This window comes from Oncorhynchus keta, chromosome 29 (assembly GCF_023373465.1).
Source record: "Oncorhynchus keta strain PuntledgeMale-10-30-2019 chromosome 29, Oket_V2, whole genome shotgun sequence".
In the NCBI taxonomy this organism is placed as follows: domain Eukaryota; kingdom Metazoa; phylum Chordata; class Actinopteri; order Salmoniformes; family Salmonidae; genus Oncorhynchus; species Oncorhynchus keta.
This window is the reverse complement of record NC_068449.1, coordinates 51,343,520-51,364,531: the sequence shown is the minus strand read 5'-3', so window position 1 is coordinate 51,364,531 and position 21,012 is coordinate 51,343,520. Positions and strand designations below refer to the sequence as shown.

The window sequence follows — 21,012 nt, the reverse complement described above, 5'->3', positions numbered from 1 at the left end:
TGAACGGAGCAGAGAGATCCTTCACGAAAACCTGCTACAAACGGTTCAGGACCTCAGACACACAGCCAAGACAACGCAGGAATGGCTTCGGGACAAGTCTGAATGTCCTTGAGTGGCCCAGCCAGAGTCTGGACGTGAACCTGATCGATCTCTGGAGAGACCTGAAAATAGCTGTGCAGCAACGCTGCATCCAACTTGACAGAGCTTGAGAGGATCTACAGAGAAGAATGGGAGAACCTCCCCAAATACAGGTGTGCCAAGCTTGTAGCGTCAAACCCAAGAAGCCTCGAGGCTGTAATCGCTGCCATAGGCGATTCAACAAAGTACTGAGTGAAGGATCTGAATACTTATGCATATGTGATTAATTTTCATACATTTTCTAAAATGTCTAAAAACCTATTTTTGCTTTGCCATTAAGGGATATTGTGTGTAGATTGAGGGAAAAAAACTATTGAAACAATTTTGAAATAAGGCGGCAACGTAACAAAATGTGGAAAAAGGCAAGGCGGTCTGAATACTTCCTGTACATGTTCAGGTTCACAGGCAGGTAAGCAACACACCAACATCTCCACAACTACAGAGTCCAGGTCTATTTTCTGCTTCTCTATATTAACCTCTACTAACCAAGTCAACATCTTGTTGAGAACTCGCTAGAGACATTATACTGAGAATGCAGTAGTTCTGTTGATCTACTTTACATTCCCATTGATGCTGCAAGGTCACCCGCTTCAGATCAGAGCCCACGGAACTGTGATCAACGTTGATAAACTTCCATAATATATTGATGAGCTTGTCTTCCGACAAGGCCTCTGTCAGTTTAATTTCTGTGGAGGCGGCAGTCAGCATATCACACTGTGTGTCACTCTGTTCAAATCCTGTGAGGAAGAGACTCCTGATAGCAATCTCATTTCACACTGATCAATGGGCCTCCCCTCTCTCAATGGTGCAGGGACTCGGTGGATAATTCATGGTACAACCTACTAGATCTGCTGTTTGTACACAAGGGCGACTGTACTGTCAACCTGCTAGGCAAGACTGTCCAGGCTGTCTTCCCACTGTACTGACTCCACCCTGCTCGGCAAGACTGTCCAGGCTGTCTTCCCACTGTACAGACTCCACCCTGCTAGGCAAGACTGTCCAGGCTGTCTTCCACTGTACTGTACTGACTCCACCCTGCTAGGCAAGACTGTCCAGGCTGTCTTCCCACTGTACTGCCTCCACCCTGCTAGGCAAGACTGTCCAGGCTGTTTTCCCACTGTACTGCCTCCACCCTGCTAGACAAGACTGTCCAGGCTGTCTTCCACTGTTACTGTACTGACTCCACCCTGTTAGGCAAGACTGTCCAGGCTGTCTTCCACTGGCACTGTACTGCCTCCACCCTGCTAGGCAAGACTGTCCAGGCTGTCTTCCACTGTCACTGTACTGCCTCCACCCTGCTAGGAAAGACTGTCCAGGCTGTCTTCCCACTGTACTGCCTCCACCCTGCTCGGCAAGACTGTCCAGGCTGTCTTCCACTGTACTGTACTGCCTCCACCCTGCTAGGCAAAACTCTCCAGGCTGTCTTCCACTGTACTGTACTGCCTCCACCCTGCGAGGCAAGACTGCCCAGGCTGTCTTCCCACTGTACTGACTCCACCCTGCTTGGCAAGACTGTCCAGGCTGTCTTCCACTGTACTCTACTGACTCCACCCTAGTAGGCAAGACTCTCCAGGCTGACTCCACCCTGCTAGGCAAGACTGTCCAGGCTGTCACTGTACTGACTCCACCCTGCTAGGCAAGACTGTCCAGGCTGTCTTCCACTGTTACTGTACTGACCCCACCTTGCTAGGCAAGACTGTCCAGGCTGTCTTCCACTGGCACTGTACTGCCTCCACCCTGCTCGGCAAGACTGTCCAGGCTGTCTTCCACTGTCACTGTACTGACTCCCCCCTGCTAGGCAAGACTGTCCAGGCTGTCTTCCACCGTTACTGAACTGACTCCACCCTGCTAGGCAAGACTGTCCAGGCTGTCTTCCCACTGTACTGCCTCCACCCTGCTCGGCAAGACTGTCCAGGCTGTCTTCCACTGTCACTGTACTGACTCCCCCCTGCTAGGCAAGACTGTCCAGGCTGTCTTCCACCGTTACTGAACTGACTCCACCCTGCTAGGCAAGACTGTCCAGGCTGTCTTCCCACTGTACTCTACTGACTCCACCCTAGTAGGCAAGACTCTCCAGGCTGACTCCACCCTGCTAGGCAAGACTGTCCAGGCTGTCTTCCACTGTCACTGTACTGACTCCACCCTGCTAGGCAAGACTGTCCAGGCTGTCTTCCACTGTTACTGTACTGACTCCACCCTGCTAGGCAAGACTGTCCCGGCTGTCTTCCACTGTCACTGTACTGACTCCACCCTGCTAGGCAAGACTGTCCAGGCTGTCTTCCCACTGTCACTGTACTGACTCCACCCTGCTAGGCAAGACTGTCCAGGCTGTCTTCCACTGTTACTGTACTGACTCCACCCTGCTTGGCAAGACTGTCCAGGCTGTCTTCCCACCGTACTGACTCCACCCTGCTAGGCAAGACTGTCCCGGCTGTCTTCCACTGTCACTGTACTGACTCCACCCTGCTAGGCAAGACTGTCCAGGCTGTCTTCCCACTGTCACTGTACTGACTCCACCCTGCTCGGCAAGACGGTCCAGGCTGTCTTCCACTGTACTGTAGTGACTCCACCCTGCTAGGCAAGACTGTCCAGGCTGTCTTCCACTGTTACTGTACTGACTCCACCCTGCTTGGCAAGACTGTCCAGGCTGTCTTCCCACCGTACTGCCTCCACCCTGCTCGGCAAGACTGTCCAGGCTGTCTTCCACTGTTACTGTACTGACTCCACCCTGCTAGGCAAGACTGTCCAGGCTGTCTTCCACTGTACTGTACTGACTCCACCCTGCCAAGTAAGACTGTCCAGGCTGTCTTGGTGGAAAACTACAAAACCCAGGTTGGAAAACAAATTCTTCTTCAACTTTATAAATCACTAATGCATCTTAAGTATATATACTATTTTTAACTAATGATAGTACTATCCTATTGATGTTCAACTGTTAAATGTGTGTGATTTAATTCCAAACACTGATCTAAGATCAGTTTACCCTCTCCTTAAATCGTAACATTACCCAATAGAAGGAAGAATGATAAAACTGCCTTCATAAATCAGAGCTAAGAGGCAACTTCCTCCTCACGTTATTACACATGAACAATGCAGTAATGTTTTTTGGATTATCCCAATAGACAGCGATGGTGTGTCTGCACGACACAGTGTGATGTATGGTACCAGAGCAGAGAGGCTAAAAGGACATGTACAGGCCACCAGTTGAAGTGTTGCTTGCACATTCCCCATGCTCTCTACGTGACAAATATGACAGGGCGGTACGGTATGAAGGTTACTAGTTGTGTTACCCATTGGCCTTTCTCTCCTTGCAGTTTGCTGAAGAACAACTTCAGCTCCTTGACTGTGATGCTGTAGCTGGCCAGCACCCCTAGCATGTCCACCATCAGGTCTGGAAGAGGGAAGGGACACACACAGGTTAAACATGACATATGTGAAGAGGGGAAACTGACAAGTTATCACACCCTAACAATGGACTTGAATAGAGTCCAAGTGAAAAGCAAAACACATACAGAGGGATGTTCCAGAACCTCTATAACCAGAGTAACATTGTTGTGTGACCTCTTGTTACTTGGCTCATAAAACATTTTATGGATGGATTACAAATAGACCAAAAACACTTCACACTAAAGAGGACATCGAAAAAGACTTAAATCAGATATTCAGCACTTAAAATACTATGCAAACCAAATCACCTTTTATTTAAAATACTATGCAAACCAAATCACCTTTTATTTAAAATACTATGCAAACCAAATCACCTTTTATTTAAAATACTATGCAAACCAAATCACCTTTTATTTAAAATACTATGCAAACCAAATCACCTTTTATTTAAAATACTATGCAAACCAAATCACCTTTTATTTAAAATACTATGCAAACCAAATCACCTTTTATTTAAAATACTATGCAAACCAAATCACCTTTTATTTAAAATACTATGCAAACCAAATCACCTTTTATTTAAAATACTATGCAAACCAAATCACCTTTTATTTGTTGAGTACACATATTTTCATGTTATGGCAAATGTGGAGAAATGCTATGCCATTCCCCATCAATGTGTTGCCATTCCCCATCAATGTGTTGCCATTCCCCATCAATGTGTTGCCATTCCCCATCAATGTGTTGCCATTCCCCATCAATGTGTTGCCATTCCCCATCAATGTGTTGCCATTCCCCATCAATGTGTTGCCATTCCCCATCAATGTGTTGCCATTCCCCATCAATGTGTTTTTTGATTGTTTTATTTCACCTTTATTTAACCAGGTAGGCCAGTTGAGAACAAGTTCTCATTTGCAACTGCGACCTGGCCAAGATAAAGCAAAGCAGTGCGACACAAACAACACAGAGTTACACATGGAATAAACAAGCGTACAGTCAATAACACAATAGAAATAAAAAATAAAGTCTACATACTGTGTGCAAATGGCATAAGGAGGTAAGGCAATAAATAGGCATTAGTAGCGAAGTAATTACAATTTAGCAAATTAACACGAGTGATAGACGTGCAAGCAGAAATACTGGTATGCAAAAAAGCATAAAAGTAAATAAAAACAATATGGGGATGAGGTAGGTAGATTGGATGGGCTATTTACAGATGGGCTGTGTACAGCAGCAGCAATTGGTAAGCTGCTCAGATAGTTGATGTTTAAAGTTAGTGAGGGAAATATAATCTCCAGCTATAGCTAATTTTGCAATTCGTTCTAGTCATTGGCAGCAGAGAACTGGAAAGAAAGGTGGCCAAAAGAGGTGTTGGCTTTGGGGATGACCAGTGAGATATACCTGCTCGAGCGCGTGCTACAGGTGGGTGTTGTTATCGAGACCAGTGAGCTGAGATAAGGCGGAGCTTTACCTAGCAAAGACTTATAGATGACCTGGAGACAGTGGGTCTGGTGACGAATATGTAGCGAGGGCCAGGCGATGAGAGCATACAGGTCGCAGTGGTGGGTGGTATATGGGGCTTTGGTGACAAAACGGATGCCACTGTGAAAGATTGGATCCAGATTGCTGAGTAGAGTGTTGGAGGCCATTTTATAAATGACATCGCCGAAGTCGAGGATTGGTAGGATAGTCAGTTTTACTAGGGTATGTTTGGCGACGTGAGTGAAGGCCTAAGTTCGAGGCTGGGGCAAACAGATGAACAAAACATAAACTAAATGGAGTACAGTGATTAATGAACAGTCCAGCAGGCATCACCTATGTAGCCAAGTGACCATAGGGTCCAGTGAACAGCAGTAGATGAAACAGGGAAGCCGCTGGGTAGTCCTTACTACCTAGCAAGCGGGAGACACAGCGTTTAAAGTTAGCAGGCCGGGGCGAGTAGAAGTGCCTGCTCAGACGTCCGGTAAAGGCCGGTTGAGGGCACAGCAGATGGAGTTACGTCGGCAGACCAGTCATGGTGGAACGGCGGGGCTCCTTATCGACGAAGGGTCCAGGCCAGTTTTGCGGGGGGAATAGAACATCTCTTCTCTGTTCACTGAGATGAAAATGGTCCTCCATGGCATTAGCCAGTAATGTGTATTGATTGGCTGTACACTTCCCCTGGCATTCAGCCTGTAATAAGACACATTACTGGCTAATGCCATGGAGGACCATTTTCATCTCAGTGAACAGAGAGATGTTTTACAGCTTCCCAGAGCGACCTGGGGCATCAGAGGACTGACACACACCAGCCATGGAAGGAGAGGGAGAGAGGCCATCTGATTTAACAGCCTAATGTCCGTTTCACACTACTGAGCCAAGCCGAGTAAAAACATATTGCAATGCCCTGGTTATACCATAATTGCCAGAGACGTGCTGAAAGGAAGACGTGAAAAGAAAATATCAGAGTAAGTGCAGTCGGTTCGGGTTGGCACATTAGTGTAAAAAGAGTTTCTGTCGGTCTGAACTACATGTTCATGTTAACTGGGTTTGTCTGTCTGGCCTGACCTGCATGTTCATGTTAACTGGGTTTGTCTGTCTGGCCTGACCTGCATGTTCATGTTCCCTGGCTTTGTATGTCTGGCTTGGACTGCATGTTCCTTGGCTTTGTCTGTCTGGCCTGGACTGCATGTTCATGTTCCCTGGATTTGTCTGTCTGTCTGACCTGGACTGCATGTCCATGTTCCCTGGGTCTGTCTGTCTGTCTGGCCTGGACTGCATGTCCATGTTCCCTGGATTTGTCTGTCCGCCTGGCCTGGACTGCATGTTCATGTTCCCTGGGTTTGTCTGTCCGCCTGGCCTGGACTGCATGTTAATGTTCCCTGGGTTTGTCTGTCTGGCCTGGATTGCATGTTCGTGTTCCCTGGGTTTGTTTTTCCGTCTGTCTGTCTGTCTGTCTGTCTGTCTGTCTGTCTGTCCTGGACTGCATGTTCATGTTCCCTGGGTTGGTCTGTCTGGCCTGGACTGCATGTCCATGTTGACTGGGTTTGTCCGTCCGTCTGTCTGTCTGTTCTGGACTGCATGTCCATGTTCCCTGGGTTTGTCTGTCTGGCCTGACCTGCATGTTCATGTTCCCTGGGTTTGTCTGTCTGGCCTGACCTGCATGTTCATGTTCCCTGGGTTTGTCTGTCTGGCCTGACCTGCATGTCCAAGTTCCCTGGGTTTGTCTCTCTGGCTTGACCTGCATGTCCAAGTTCCCTGGGTTTGTCTGTCTGGCCTGACCTGCATGTCCATGTTCCCTGGGTTTGTCTGTCTGGCCTGGACTGCATGTCCATGTTCCCTGGGTTTGTATGTCTGGCCTGGACTGCATGTCCATGTTCCCTGGGTTTGTCTGTCTGGCCTGGACTGCATGTCCATGTTGACTGGGTTTGTCTCTCTGGCCTGGACTGCATATTCATGTTCCCTGGGTTTGTCTGTCTGGCCTGGACTGCATGTTCATGTTCCCTGGATTTGTCTGTCTGTCTGGCCTGGACTGCATGTTCATGTTCCCTGGGTTTGTCTGTCTGGCCTGACCTGCATGTTCATGTTCCCTGGCTTTGTATGTCTGGCTTGGACTGCATGTTCCTTGGCTTTGTCTGTCTGGCCTGGACTGCATGTTCATGTTCCCTGGGTTTGTCTGTCTGTCTGGCCTGGACTGCATGTCCATGTTCCCTGGGTTTGTCTGTCTGGCCTGGATTGCATGTTCGTGTTCCCTGGGTTTGTTTTTCCGTCTGTCTGTCTGTCTGTCTGTCTGTCCTGGACTGCATGTTCATGTTCCCTGGCTTTGTATGTCTGGCCTGACCTGCATGTTCATGTTCCCTGGCTTTGTATGTCTGGCTTGGACTGCATGTTCCTTGGCTTTGTCTGTCTGGCCTGGACTGCATGTTCATGTTCCCTGGGTTTGTCTGTCTGGCCTGGATTGCATGTTCGTGTTCCCTGGGTTTGTTTTTCCGTCTGTCTGTCTGTCTGTCTGTCCTGGACTGCATGTTCATGTTCCCTGGGTTGGTCTGTCTGGCCTGGACTGCATGTCCATGTTGACTGGGTTTGTCTGTCTGTCTGGCCTGGAATGCATGTTAATGTTCCATGGGTTTGTCTGTCCGTCTGTCTGGCCTGGACTGCATGTTAATGTTCCCTGGGTTTGTCTGTCCGTCTGTCTGGCCTGGACTGCATGTTAATGTTCCCTGGGTTTGTCTGTCCGTCTGTCTGGCCTGGACTGCATGTTAATGTTCCCTGGGTTTGTCTGTCAGTCTGTCTGGCCTGGACTGCATGTTAATGTTCCCTGGGTTTGTCTGTCAGTCTGTCTGGCCTGGACTGCATGTTAATGTTCCCTGGGTTTGTCTGTCCGTCTGTCTGGCCTGGACTGCATGTTAATGTTCCCTGGGTGTGTCTGTCCGTCTGTCTGGCCTGGACTGCATGTTAATGTTCCCTGGGTTTGTCTGTCCGTCTGTCTGGCATGGACTGCATGTTAATGTTCCCTGGGTTTGTCGGTCTGTCTGGCCTGGACTGCATGTTAATGTTCCCTGGGTTTGTCTGTCAGTCTGTCTGGCCTGGACTGCATGTTAATGTTCCCTGGGTTTGTCTGTCCGTCTGTCTGGCCTGGACTGCATGTTAATGTTCCCTGGGTTTGTCTGTCCGTCTGTCTGGCCTGGACTGCATGTTAATGTTCCCTGGGTGTGTCTGTCCGTCTGTCTGGCCTGGACTGCATGTTAATGTTCCCTGGGTTTGTCGGTCTGTCTGGCCTGGACTGCATGTTAATGTTCCCTGGGTTTGTCTGTCCGTCTGTCTGGCCTGGACTGCATGTTAATGTTCCCTGGGTGTGTCTGTCCGTCTGTCTGGCCTGGACTGCATGTTAATGTTCCCTGGGTTTGTCTGTCCGTCTGTCTGGCATGGACTGCATGTTAATGTTCCCTGGGTTTGTCGGTCTGTCTGGCCTGGACTGCATGTTAATGTTCCCTGGGTTTGTCTGTCAGTCTGTCTGGCCTGGACTGCATGTTAATGTTCCCTGGGTTTGTCTGTCCGTCTGTCTGGCCTGGACTGCATGTTAATGTTCCCTGGGTTTGTCTGTCCGTCTGTCTGGCCTGGACTGCATGTTAATGTTCCCTGGGTGTGTCTGTCCGTCTGTCTGGCCTGGACTGCATGTTAATGTTCCCTGGGTTTGTCGGTCTGTCTGGCCTGGACTGCATGTTAATGTTCCCTGGGTTTGTCTGTCAGTCTGTCTGGCCTGGACTGCATGTTAATGTTCCCTGGGTTTGTCTGTCCGTCTGTCTGGCCTGGACTGCATGTTAATGTTCCCTGGGTTTGTCTGTCCGTCTGTCTGGCATGGACTGCATGTTAATGTTCCCTGGGTTTGTCGGTCTGTCTGGCCTGGACTGCATGTTAATGTTCCCTGGGTTTGTCTGTCAGTCTGTCTGGCCTGGACTGCATGTTAATGTTCCCTGGGTTTGTCTGTCCGTCTGTCTGGCCTGGACTGCATGTTAATGTTCCCTGGGTTTGTCTGTCCGTCTGTCTGGCCTGGACTGCATGTTAATGTTCCCTGGGTGTGTCTGTCCGTCTGTCTGGCCTGGACTGCATGTTAATGTTCCCTGGGTTTGTCTGTCTGTCTGGCCTGGACTGCATGTTAATGTTCCCTGGGTTTGTCTGTCCGTCTGTCTGGCCTGGACTGCATGTTAATGTTCCCTGGGTTTGTCGGTCTGTCTGGCCTGGACTGCATGTTAATGTTCCCTGGGTTTGTCGGTCCGTCTGTCTGGCCTGGACTGCATGGTCCTTCTGTAGCTCAGTTGGTAGAGCATGGCGCTTGTAACGCCAGGGTAGTGGGTTCGATTCCCGGGACCACCCATACGTAGAATGTATGCACACATGACTGTAAGTCGCTTTGGATAAAAGCGTCTGCTAAATGGCATATATATGTTAATGTTCCCTGGGTTTGTCTGTCCGTCTGTCTGGCCTGGACTGCATGTTAATGTTCCCTGGGTTTGTCTGTCAGTCTGTCTGGCCTGGACTGCATGTTAATGTTCCCTGGGTTTGTCTGTCCGTCTGTCTGGCCTGGACTGCATGTTAATGTTCCCTGGGTTTGTCTGTCCGTCTGTCTGGCCTGGACTGCATGTTAATGTTCCCTGGGTTTGTCTGTCCGTCTGTCTGGCCTGGACTGCATGTTAATGTTCCCTGGGTTTGTCGGTCTGTCTGGCCTGGACTGCATGTTAATGTTCCCTGGGTTTGTCTGTCAGTCTGTCTGGCCTGGACTGCATGTTAATGTTCCCTGGGTTTGTCTGTCCGTCTGTCTGGCCTGGACTGCATGTTAATGTTCCCTGGGTTTGTCTGTCCGTCTGTCTGGCCTGGACTGCATGTTAATGTTCCCTGGGTGTGTCTGTCCGTCTGTCTGGCCTGGACTGCATGTTAATGTTCCCTGGGTTTGTCGGTCTGTCTGGCCTGGACTGCATGTTAATGTTCCCTGGGTTTGTCTGTCTGTCTGTCTGGCCTGGACTGCATGTTAATGTTCCCTGGGTTTGTCTGTCCGTCTGTCTGGCCTGGACTGCATGTTAATGTTCCCTGGGTTTGTCTGTCTGTCTGGCCTGGACTGCATGTTAATGTTCCCTGGGTTTGTCGGTCTGTCTGGCCTGGACTGCATGTCCATGTTCCCTGGGTTTGTCTGTCCGTCTGTCTGGCCTGGACTGCATGTTAATGTTCCCTGGGTTTGTCTGTCCGTCTGTCTGGCCTGGACTGCATGTTAATGTTCCCTGGGTTTGTCTGTCCGTCTGTCTGTCTGGCCTGGACTGCATGTTAATGTTCCCTGGGTTTGTCTGTCCGTCTGTCTGGCCTGGACTGCATGTTAATGTTCCCTGGGTTTGTCTGTCTGTCTGGCCTGGACTGCATGTTAATGTTCCCTGGGTTTGTCGGTCTGTCTGGCCTGGACTGCATGTCCATGTTCCCTGGGTTTGTCTGTCTGGCCTGGAATGCATGTCCATGTTCCCTGGGTTTGTCTGTCCGTCTGTCTGTCTGGACTGCATGTTAATGTTCCCTGGGTTTGTCTGTCTGGCCTGGAATGCATGTCCATGTTCCCTGGGTTTGTCTGTCCGTCTGTCTGTCTGGACTGCATGTTAATGTTCCCTGGGTTTGTCTGTCTGTCTGGCCTGGACTGCATGTTAATGTTCCCTGGGTTTGTCTGTCTGTCTGGCCTGGACTGCATGTTAATGTTCCCTGGGCTAATGGTTTCATTATGCTAAGGTTGATTATCCTGCTCTGCCAGGCCAGTGGTCAATCATTGAGCTTTAGAAGAGTTATTTTGGCCTCATTAGTAACTGGGTGAGAGTCTGGTGAGTGATTGAGGCTGGTGATTGTATCTACTGACTGGTGTGGGAGTCACTTCTCTGACTGGGCAGTGGGGTAGCGCGAGGCTGAGTAGTGGTGTCAGGTCTGCACACGCACTCCTAATCTAATGATGATGATGATGCGTGTGTCTTTCGGTCTGTCTGTCCGTCCGTCCATGGGTGTCCGCACTTCCTCAGTGCTTCAGTTGCTGCAGGACAAAGTAGTCTCTTTTCAGACACACACAGAATAGTGCCGTTAGCTGGCTAGGCTTGATGAGGGAAGGTGAGGAGCATTAGACAGCGCTATCTCACTTCCTCATTCTAAGGGTGATACCTGTACAGTAGGGAATCATTCGGACTGAGGCAGTGGTCATTACTTTGGATTTAAAAAGGTAGAAACACACAAGACTTGGAGAACCACTGGACAGTGATTATGACTGAGACAATCATCCACACTCCAGGGGAACTAAACAGCCCTGTAGGTAGGTGTCAGCATGCTAAATACTGGGGGGACTGGGGTGACCTCATTACTTTGGAGTGAAATGACTTTGGCCTCTGGTGTTACTGTGGCAGTACCTGCGATCATGCTGTCAGTGTGGGCCAAGCGGTCCAGGACCAGGTTGATGAGGGCCGTGTCGGTGCAGGCCTGCAGGTTCCTCACGCTCTTCTTCAGGATAGCCGTGAAGATGCTCCACACCTCCGCCTGGCACGTGGGCTCACACTGGGAACCAGACATAATAATAATAATGGATCCGATTTAGAAAGAGATTTGCCAGATGCTCAAAGCGCTTTTCGATCCTCCACCGCTAACATGTACCCATAGAAATAGGCCTACAATTACTAGAACGGGGATCCCCATTCAAGTCAATGAGACCACGATGGGTGGAATGGCAGAAAATCTATTTCACTCTGTGTATTTCTGTGTGTGTACAGCAACAACTCATCCACCATAGATTATATTATACATATTGTTCCATTTCATTTTGTGTGTGTAGCACCCACCTTGTCCAGCAGCTCCACCATGCACACAATGCTGTCCTTCTCCTGGATAATGAAGTTCATCTCCAGGTCAAACTGGCCCCCCACCAACTAGAGAGAGAGAGAGCGAGAGATGAGGGTAAGATGGAGAGAAAGAGAATTAGAGGGAGAGAATGAGAGAGCGAGAGAAAGTGAGAAAGAGGGAGAGAGAGAGAGAGGATTCATCAACCTACGCAATTCAAAAGCACAGAGTCAAAAATCTCCAATGCAATTGGATTAGCATATGCCACTGAGCTTTTCCCTCACACCTATTTATGTCCTTTTTTTAGGACATAAAACCCCTGGCACAGATTCCTGGGCCACATCAACTGCATAACCAAATCCCTGGACCAAGCCGGACGGTGTTTTTCTAAACAGCAGCTCCTCTGTGGATCAGGCCTGCTGGACAACTAGATTAGAGGAATGTTGTCTCAGATGTGTACAAGGATGTGAACAATGGAGCAGGCTGGGCTTCAATACAGAAAGATGCTCCACTCCTCTCTGCCCTATTTCACCTCAATGCTGTCATATTCTGTAAAGACAAGTGAACAAGGGCACAGCGAAGGGTAGTTATTCCTCCTTGAAATGAAACACATCCCGGATGATAAAACCCTGCCTGGTCCTGAGCAGAGTATGTGAGCGGAGTTGAGAGCTGGGAAATCCCACTCATGGAGACCGCTCTGGCACTCCACGTCCTTTCCAACGTCTCCACAAATAAAAAACTGCTGCTTGAAAATCACTCCATTCATAAAAATCACTTAATTTACCCCTCTTTTTCCCCAATTTCGTGATATCCAATTGCTGCAACTCCACTACAGACTCGGGGGAGGCGAAGGTCGATAACCATGCGTCCTCAAACACGACCCTGGCCAAGCCGCACTGCTTCATGACACACCCGGAAGCCAGCCGCACCAATGTGTTGGAGGAAACACCGTCCAACTGCGACCGAAGACAGCTTGCAGGCGCCCGGCCCCCCACAAGGAGTCGCTAGAGCGCGATGGGACCAGGAAATCCCAGCCTGCTAAACCCTCTCCTAACCCAGATGATGCTGGGCCAATCGTGCGCCACTAGGTCTCCCAGTCACGGTCGGCTGTGACACAGCCTGGGATCGAACCCGGGTCTGTAGTGGCAACTTAAACACTAGACCGCAGCACCACTCGGGAGGCAATTCAAATCACAACTTAACCAACACACATCTATTTTTGTGACTACCTGACACTACCGTATAGTTTTGAAGTATTGAAACCAAACCATTTCATTTGAATGAAAATAATTGAAATGAACAAGAAAAGGGTAAGAAAGCCTGTAAATAGCGCTCATCATTTCAAATAGGCTACATGTCATATTAAACGTCATAAATAGGTCAGGAGCCAGACAGGTAGTTTAAGAAAAAAACAAAAATGAATTATTTAGGCTATTTCTATTATTTCAAGGCTATAGCCTACAAAGCAATACATTTTGAAGCATTTGCAAGTACGACACACTAGCCTGGCAGGGACATTAAGCTCTCATTATTTAAACAACATGTTGTATTCAATCATTATAGTCTATACATTTCACATATAGGCTGTGACTTACTGAAAATTAAACACAAATTAAAAGAAACATGCCTTTAATTCATTTTTAGAAACACGAGTTTGGCCAGAGTCTGTGGCTTCAGGCTCATGCGTTGGTGCATGGAGAGCAGGCCAGCAACAGAGAACACACTCTCCACGCTTGCAGAGCCACTGGGGATGCTAAACACACTCTGAGCCACTCTCGTCAGGCTGGCAGGATGTATAATTGCTGTTGTTGCTCCTGCTGTTGTTGTTTTCTGTAGGTAGGCCTGTTTTCTGTAGGTAGGCCTTAACGATTTTAGGTAAAATAACCCTATCAAAACAGAAAGCTCCTTGAAAGAGGTAATATGCCTGTCCTATTGGGCCATAATCAATGATAGCCTATTGTATAGATAACAGAACAAAACTTGAGAACTGATTTTTAGTTTGTAAATACTTTGCTACATGACACACTTAGCTAGCTCCCCACCTCGTTCCTTCCTGTTAGTGTAGTAAGTAGCATGTAGTAAGTACACCATCTTTTTTTTCATCTTTGTAAGTCACCTTGATTTTTCACCTGTGTGTTTTATCAGATTCTTTATGAAAATATTTAGCGAACTCCACGACAGTAGCTAAATCAAGGAGCAAAAGCAGCACACAAGTAGACTACAGATGCATGCTGGGCTGGGCATACCCTGAGCTTGTGAAGTGAGCTCTACTGAAGCAGGCGAGAAGGCTGACGCTCCAGCTTTTGGGAAACTTGCTCTGCGCTCCAGTCAAATGGGGTACGATCCGCTCCTCCGCTCCCCACTCACATACCCTGATCCTGAGTGGTATACAGGCTGTAGTCGTCTTCTCTCGCCTCGGTCTGACCTCCATACTTCTCAAACACAATGCACCAGAAACACAACAGCAGAAGGGCTGGTTGGGTGAGAAGGTCATGGCAACAACTGGCGCTGGCAGACGTGACATCTTAGTCAGGATCACCCTACAGCTATGATAACAGAGACATCATACAGAACTGTCATCTAGGATGTGATAAACCTCAGACTCTAGCTAATACTGAATTCATTTTTCCCCCGTTCCAATTCTATTAGTAGCAGTAAATTGCTTTCAAAGGTTTAAGCCTATATAACGCATTGTTTTTGTTGTAAATCCGAGATTTGTAACGAGTACATTCAAAGAAAATAAATATATATATATTTTATATATCGCTATTCCCTTAGATTGCTCCCTTAGGTGAGTTGTTTTGTCAGTTATGTGTTTCATGTTTGAAACCTGGCTTTTACTTTACCTTTCATGCATATTATTCATTTCATCTCGGCGCTGCCAGTGTTGTGTTTCTCAGCTGGTGTTTATGCACACACACTACATGCAAACATGTTTTGCCTCCAAAAACATGAATTGTATTATTTCCACGCCAGCAGGATGTCAATGAATTTATTATGCTACCTTTAGCATGGAGAAGGTTATCTACATGGAGGTTTGTGTGTGTGTGTGTGTGTGTGTGGTGTGTGTGTTGTGTGTGTGTGTGTGTGGTGTGTGTGGTGTGTGGTGTGTGGTGTGTGTGGTGTGTGTGGTGTGTGTGGTGTGTGTGTGGTGTGTGTGTGGTGTGTGTGAGAGACCTATAGCTAAGGAAGGAATAACGTTCATTGTGTCTGGAAATATATTATACAAGCTATAAATGTCATGATTTGTCATTTATTTAATAGTGGCGATGACATTTTTATGATTGAACCCTGCCTAATAGAAAGTGATAAGAAGGAAAATAACAACGGCACATGTCAAAACTAATATTGCAAGATGGGGCGCGCGGTGTTGAAGCGACAAGAAAGGCCTGTCACTGGACGGAAAGCAAAGAGGGATAGCCACCATTTGCCACGAGACAGGCGGTGAGAAGACAATTTGATTGGGATGAAATTATATCCTCAAGCTGTGCTTGATGGGAACCTGTCCCATTAAAATGAGTCAAGCAGGATTAACAGAAGGGGGGGCTGAGGGGGAATCAGGGTAGCCCCCTGTCACCATGGACAACCAAGCCAGGAGATAAAAGCAATGATAAACAGACGGTGCCACTCCGACAAAACACACGCTCACGTCATACGTCCGTGGATCCCACACTAACAGACACACACAAACCAAATACGGCATTTAGATACAGCTGCTGATCCAATCTATGACTCCTCAGAGGTGGGACCTAAAGTGTGTGATTGTGGAGTGGTGGCAATGATGGTTAGGTGCCAAAACAAATCCTTGATTTAAATCAATTAGATATAAATATACACACACACACACACACACACACACACACACACACACACACACACACACATATATATACACATATACACACATACATACATATATAATACATATATATATATATATATATATATATATATATATATATATATATATATATATATAAATAAAGGCAAGCTATGTAAATGATTTGTTCATCAGAAAGTGATTGCTCCCTCTCTGGCCATTAGCCATTGGGCTCCCGAGTGGCGCAGCGGTCAGTGCTAGAGGCGTCACTAATGTCCCTGGTTCGATTCCAGGCTGTATCACAACTGGCCGTGATTGAGAGTCCCATAGGGTGGCGCACAATTGGCCCAGCGTCATCCGGGTTAGGCTGTCATTGAAAATAAGAATTTGTTCTTAACCGACTTGCCTAGTTAAATAAAGGTTCAATAAAATAAAGTGAAAAATAATAAATTAAATAAAAGCAGTGACATTCTTTCCCTCTTCCCTTCTTTCCTCCTGTTGCAGTAGCTGATAAATTATACAGTCATTTGCATTTTGGGGGGCCCCCCACCCAGTCAGGATTGTGTTAATGGATGTTTTCTACAGCACTCGCCACAGTAGCAGGTGATTTACGAGCCTGACACTCTGGGCGAGTCAGACATCCATCAGAGTCAGGTGACATGGGAGAGAGGATGGAAGAGGGGAGTCACATGAGGGCGAGGCCACACTGGTGGCAGCACTGGCCTAGAGGGAGGTCAGTGTGTGGGTACCAAAGAGCTGTTTTCACTCAGCCTGTGTGTGTGTGTGTGTGTGTGTGTGTGTGTGTGTGTGTGTGTGTGTGTGTGTGTGTGTGTGTGTGTGTGTGTGTGTGTGTGTGTGTGTGTGTGTGTGTATCACGGAGGGTTTTTTAAAAGGATGAAAGCTCGAAGGCTGAGATGAGTGTCTGATGGTGGAGACCGTCACGAGTGCCAGTGCATCGACATTATATAAAAGCAGCCGTGTGTGTCTGTACCAGTTGAGTTGTTAATGACGTTGTAGTAAGGTTGATATTAAAGCTGAAATAGAGACAGTCAGAATGGAGTGATGGGACCCCCAAGGGGATGAATTTGGGTGAATAAGCAGGTCTAAGTACAAGAGAACGTACTAACCCAACCTCAGCTTTGTCAGGAACTTAGCCAGGGCTATCTGTATAGTACCATAGATATAATTTCTTCAAAAACAGGTCTGACAGCCAGAGATGGTAAAATATGTGTTTTAAACAGATAAGCTACTCCTAAACCACATAATAGAAACTGGCTTCTGTGGGCAAGTACTACGATCACTGACCACAATTCCACTTCCTTACACTGAACACCACCGAAAAAGAAACGTCATTTTTGGCACAAATTCAGTTTAATTAAGCAACAAGCCCCGGGGGGGTGTGGTATATGGCCAATATACCACGGCTAAGGTATGTTGGTCATATATCACAACCCTCCAAGGGGCCTTATTGCTATTATACACTGGTTAACTAGAGCAGTAAAAATAAATGTTTTATCATACCCATGATATACCACAGCTGTCAGCCAAATCAGCATTCAGGGCTTGAACCACCCAGTTTATAATTAATAGTATAACCCACTCGCCTAACTTTGAAGTTACGCAAATGATACCGTGCCCATTTTAGAACAAAAGTTCACTGCATTTAAAGTATTTCCTAATTATCATTAATATCTCACTGGCCTTCATATTTGCCCTTCCAGATAAAGCCTTATCATCCCCCACTGCGACAGGAGAAAAATATCAGTAAAGAAAAAAATCTCAGCTATTTCTTTCTTATATTAGGACCTGCTTATACTTAGCAAGATTTTAATAGGCTTAATTTATCATGTTTAATCGTCTTCTGGTGCCCGGAGTTTAATTGAGAAATGCCTACCTCATATCTCACTGCTGATATTTGAGATTAGAGCTTAGAATTATGGCAGTTTAGAATTCAAATGTGTTATAAATTAATCTATGGGATGTAGCTTAGATTTAGATCAAGCTCGAAGTACTTTGACATTATTTGGATGTATGGATTGGAAAGAAACACATGAAAATCGGAGCAAGCAGCCCACAGCAGAACAGTCACTGGAAATATTATTTTCCAAACTGAGCCTGAAGCAACACAAAACCTCAGACTGATGAAAGTACTACAATACAGTCTGCTGCACTTCCTCCTGTGTACCTTGCAACTCATCGTTGGAGTAGGAGCACCGCTGGCCTAACATGTGGTGAGCCACACAAAGAGCTCAGCGAATCTATTACCTCAATCAATGATGTAATCACCCAGAGTCAGACTATTGGTCGCATCCCAAATGGTACCCTATTCCCCATTTGTTCAGAAGTAGTGTACTTTGAATAGGATGCCATTTGGGACACAAGCTATAACCTGCAGGAGGCAGGACCATGGGGGAGCTGCCCGCCACTTAGCAGTAAAACTCGACAAATACAAATATCACCTCCTTGCCTGCCCTATGGAGGTCTGACTGAGCAGCGATGGCAGCATAGAAAGACAAAACAGGGAAGAATCAATGGTTGTGGGCACACTGAAAAGAGTCGTAAAATCGAGGCCCTCCAATTTCAGTCCTCCAGCAGCCTAAGAGCGGAATAGTTCATAAAGTAGCCTAGTTTCTAGGGTAATTGATTTTAAACATTAAACATTTAATATCAAGTCAAATATTTCTGCTGACTCACGTTTACCTCAAGTACTGTAGCAGTAAAAAGCGACCTGTTTTCTGTCAACTTCACTCAAAACAGCACTCACACGCCAGCTTTTCATTGGTTTGTTCCAAAATACACAGACGTGGTCTCGACCTTTAGGTCTTTATTGAAGACTCACCTCTTAAGGGAGGTCCTATGATTGAGTGTAGTCTGGCGCAGGGGTATGAAGGTGAACGGAAAGGCACTGGAGCGACGAACCGCCATTGCTGTCTGGCCGGTTCCCCTCTCTCCACCGGGATTCTCTGCCTCTAACCCTATTATGGGGGCTGTGTCACTGGCTTACTGGTGCACTTTCATGCCGTCCCTAGGAGGGGTGCGTCACTTGAGTGGGTTGAGTCACTGACGTGATCTTCCTGTCTGGGTTGTGCTGTGGGGGAGATCTCCGTGGGCTATACACGGCATTGTCTCAGGGTAGTAAGTTGGTGGTTGAAGATATCCCTCTACTGGTGAGGGGGCTGTGCTTTGGCAAAGTGGGTGGGGTTATATCCTGCCTGTTTGGCCCTGTCCAGGGGTATCGTCCGACAGGGCCACAGTGTCTCCCGACCCCTCCTGTCTTAGCCTCCAGTATTTATGCTGCAATAGTTTTGTGTGTCAAAGGGCTCGGGTCAGTCTGTTATATCTGGTGTATTTATCCCGTCTTATCCGGTGTCCTGGGTTAATTTAAGTATGCTCGCTCTCTCCATCTCTCGGAGGACCTAAGCCCTAGGACCATGCCTCAGGATTACCTGGCCTGATGACTCCTTGCTGTCCCCAGTCCACCTGGTCATACTGCTGCTCCAGTTTCAACTGTTCTGCCTGCGGCTATGGAACGCTGACCTGTTCACCGGACGTGCTACCTTGTCCCGGACCTGCTGTTTTGGACTCTCTCTACACCGCAACTGCTGTCTCGAACTCTGAATGATCGGCTATGAAAAGCCAACTAACATTTACTCCTAAGGTGCTGACCTGTTGCACCCTCTACAACCACTGTGATTATTATTATCTGACCCTGCTGGTCATCTATGAACGCTTGAACATCTTGGCCATGTTCTGTTATAATCTCCACTCGGAAAGCCAGAAGAGGACTGGCCACCACTCAGAGCCTGGCACCTCTCTAGGTTTCTTCCTAGGTTCCGGCCTTTCTAGGGAGTTTTTCCTAGCCACCGTGCTTCTACATCTAGTTTGGTGTTTTAGGCTGGGTTTCTATACAGCACTTTCTTTGTGACATCAGCTGATTTGATTGATTGATTGATTGATTGAATATCCACACCAGCATAACACAAAAAAAGAAGCAATGGGCATCAAAATGGATATTAGCCCCTCAAACTACACAGAAATGGTGTATCATAGGAGTGAGGGATTGTTCTACCCAGGGAGCCTGTGTATGAGGTGCTTTGGAGGTCATGTGGCCAGACCAGACAGGCAGGGTGACACAGCAGCAACAGCCTTCCTCTCTCTCCATCCAACTGCTCTCTCGTCATCTCTCGTTCTCTATCCAAGTCTCTCCCGCTAACCATCGTCTTTGTTCCAGGAGTCACCAGATCCCCTTCTGCGTAACCTAGCCACTTAGCCTGGCTGTTCAGTCCCGAGGCCATTCTAAATTAATCATGGGTGAACACAAGCACAACAGCTGAGCAGAGCACAAACAACCCATCTCCATGGAACTTATGGAATTAGGTGGGGGAATTGTAGGGGTAATGGCAGTAGGAAAACACAAGGGCCATTATTCACAGTGGAAGAGCTGATCTAGGAACAGTTTTGCCTTTCAGTTATTAGAAGTCGACCCTACACCACCAGAATTCCCAGTGAATAGAACAGGCCTAGTTAGGGCTAATGATTAGGGAGGACTGTACCAGTGTGCAACCATCAAGTCTAGATAGAACCAGTGGAGATCACAGAGGGTAGTCAGAGGATAGAACCAGTGGAGATCACAGAGGGTAGTCAGAGGGTAGAACCAGTGGAGATCACAGAGGGTAGTCAGAGGGTAGAACCAGTGGAGATCACAGAGGGTAGTCAGAGGATAGAACCAGTGGAGATCACAGAGGGTAGTCAGAGGATAGAACCAGTGGAGATCACAGAGGGTAGTCAGAGGATAGAACCAGTGGAGATCAGAGGGTAGTCAGAGGATAGAACCAGTGGAGATCACAGAGGGTAGTCAGAGGATAGAACCAGTGGAGATCACAGAGGGTAGTCAGAGGGTAGAACCAGTGGAGATCACAGAGGGTAGTCAGAGGATAGAACCAGTGGAGATCACAGAGGGTAGTCAGAGGGTAGAACCAGTGGAGATCACAGAGGGTAGTCAGAGGGTAGAACCAGTGGAGATCACAGAGGGTAGTCAGAGGGTAGAACCAGTGGAGATCAGAGGGTAGTCAGAGGGTAGAACCAGTGGAGATCACAGAGGGTAGTCAGAGGGTAGAACCAGTGGAGATCACAGAGGGTAGTCAGAGGGTAGAACCAGTGGAGATCACAGAGGGTAGTCAGAGGATAGAACCAGTGGAGATCACAGAGGGTAGTCAGAGGATAGAACCAGTGGAGATCACAGAGGGTAGTCAGAGGGTAGAACCAGTGGAGATCACAGAGGGTAGTCAGAGGGTAGAACCAGTGGAGATCACAGAGGGTAGTCAGAGGATAGAACCAGTGGAGAT

The 21,012-nt window shown here is 47.6% G+C and overlaps 1 protein-coding gene across 1 annotated transcript in view; it reads right to left on the bottom strand.

Annotated features, from left to right (window-relative positions):
- The window catches only part of LOC118374006 (lipopolysaccharide-responsive and beige-like anchor protein), a 217,715-nt gene that overhangs the window by 157,596 nt on the left and 39,107 nt on the right, over positions 1-21,012 (bottom strand). Inside the window, exons 2-4 of the mRNA XM_052485235.1 lie at positions 11,850-11,936; positions 11,424-11,568; positions 3,429-3,529 (exon numbers count right to left, since the gene is read on the bottom strand). Of these exons, the coding sequence (XP_052341195.1) occupies positions 3,429-3,529; positions 11,424-11,568; positions 11,850-11,936 (333 nt within the window). The remainder of the gene's footprint in view (positions 1-3,428; positions 3,530-11,423; positions 11,569-11,849; positions 11,937-21,012) is intronic.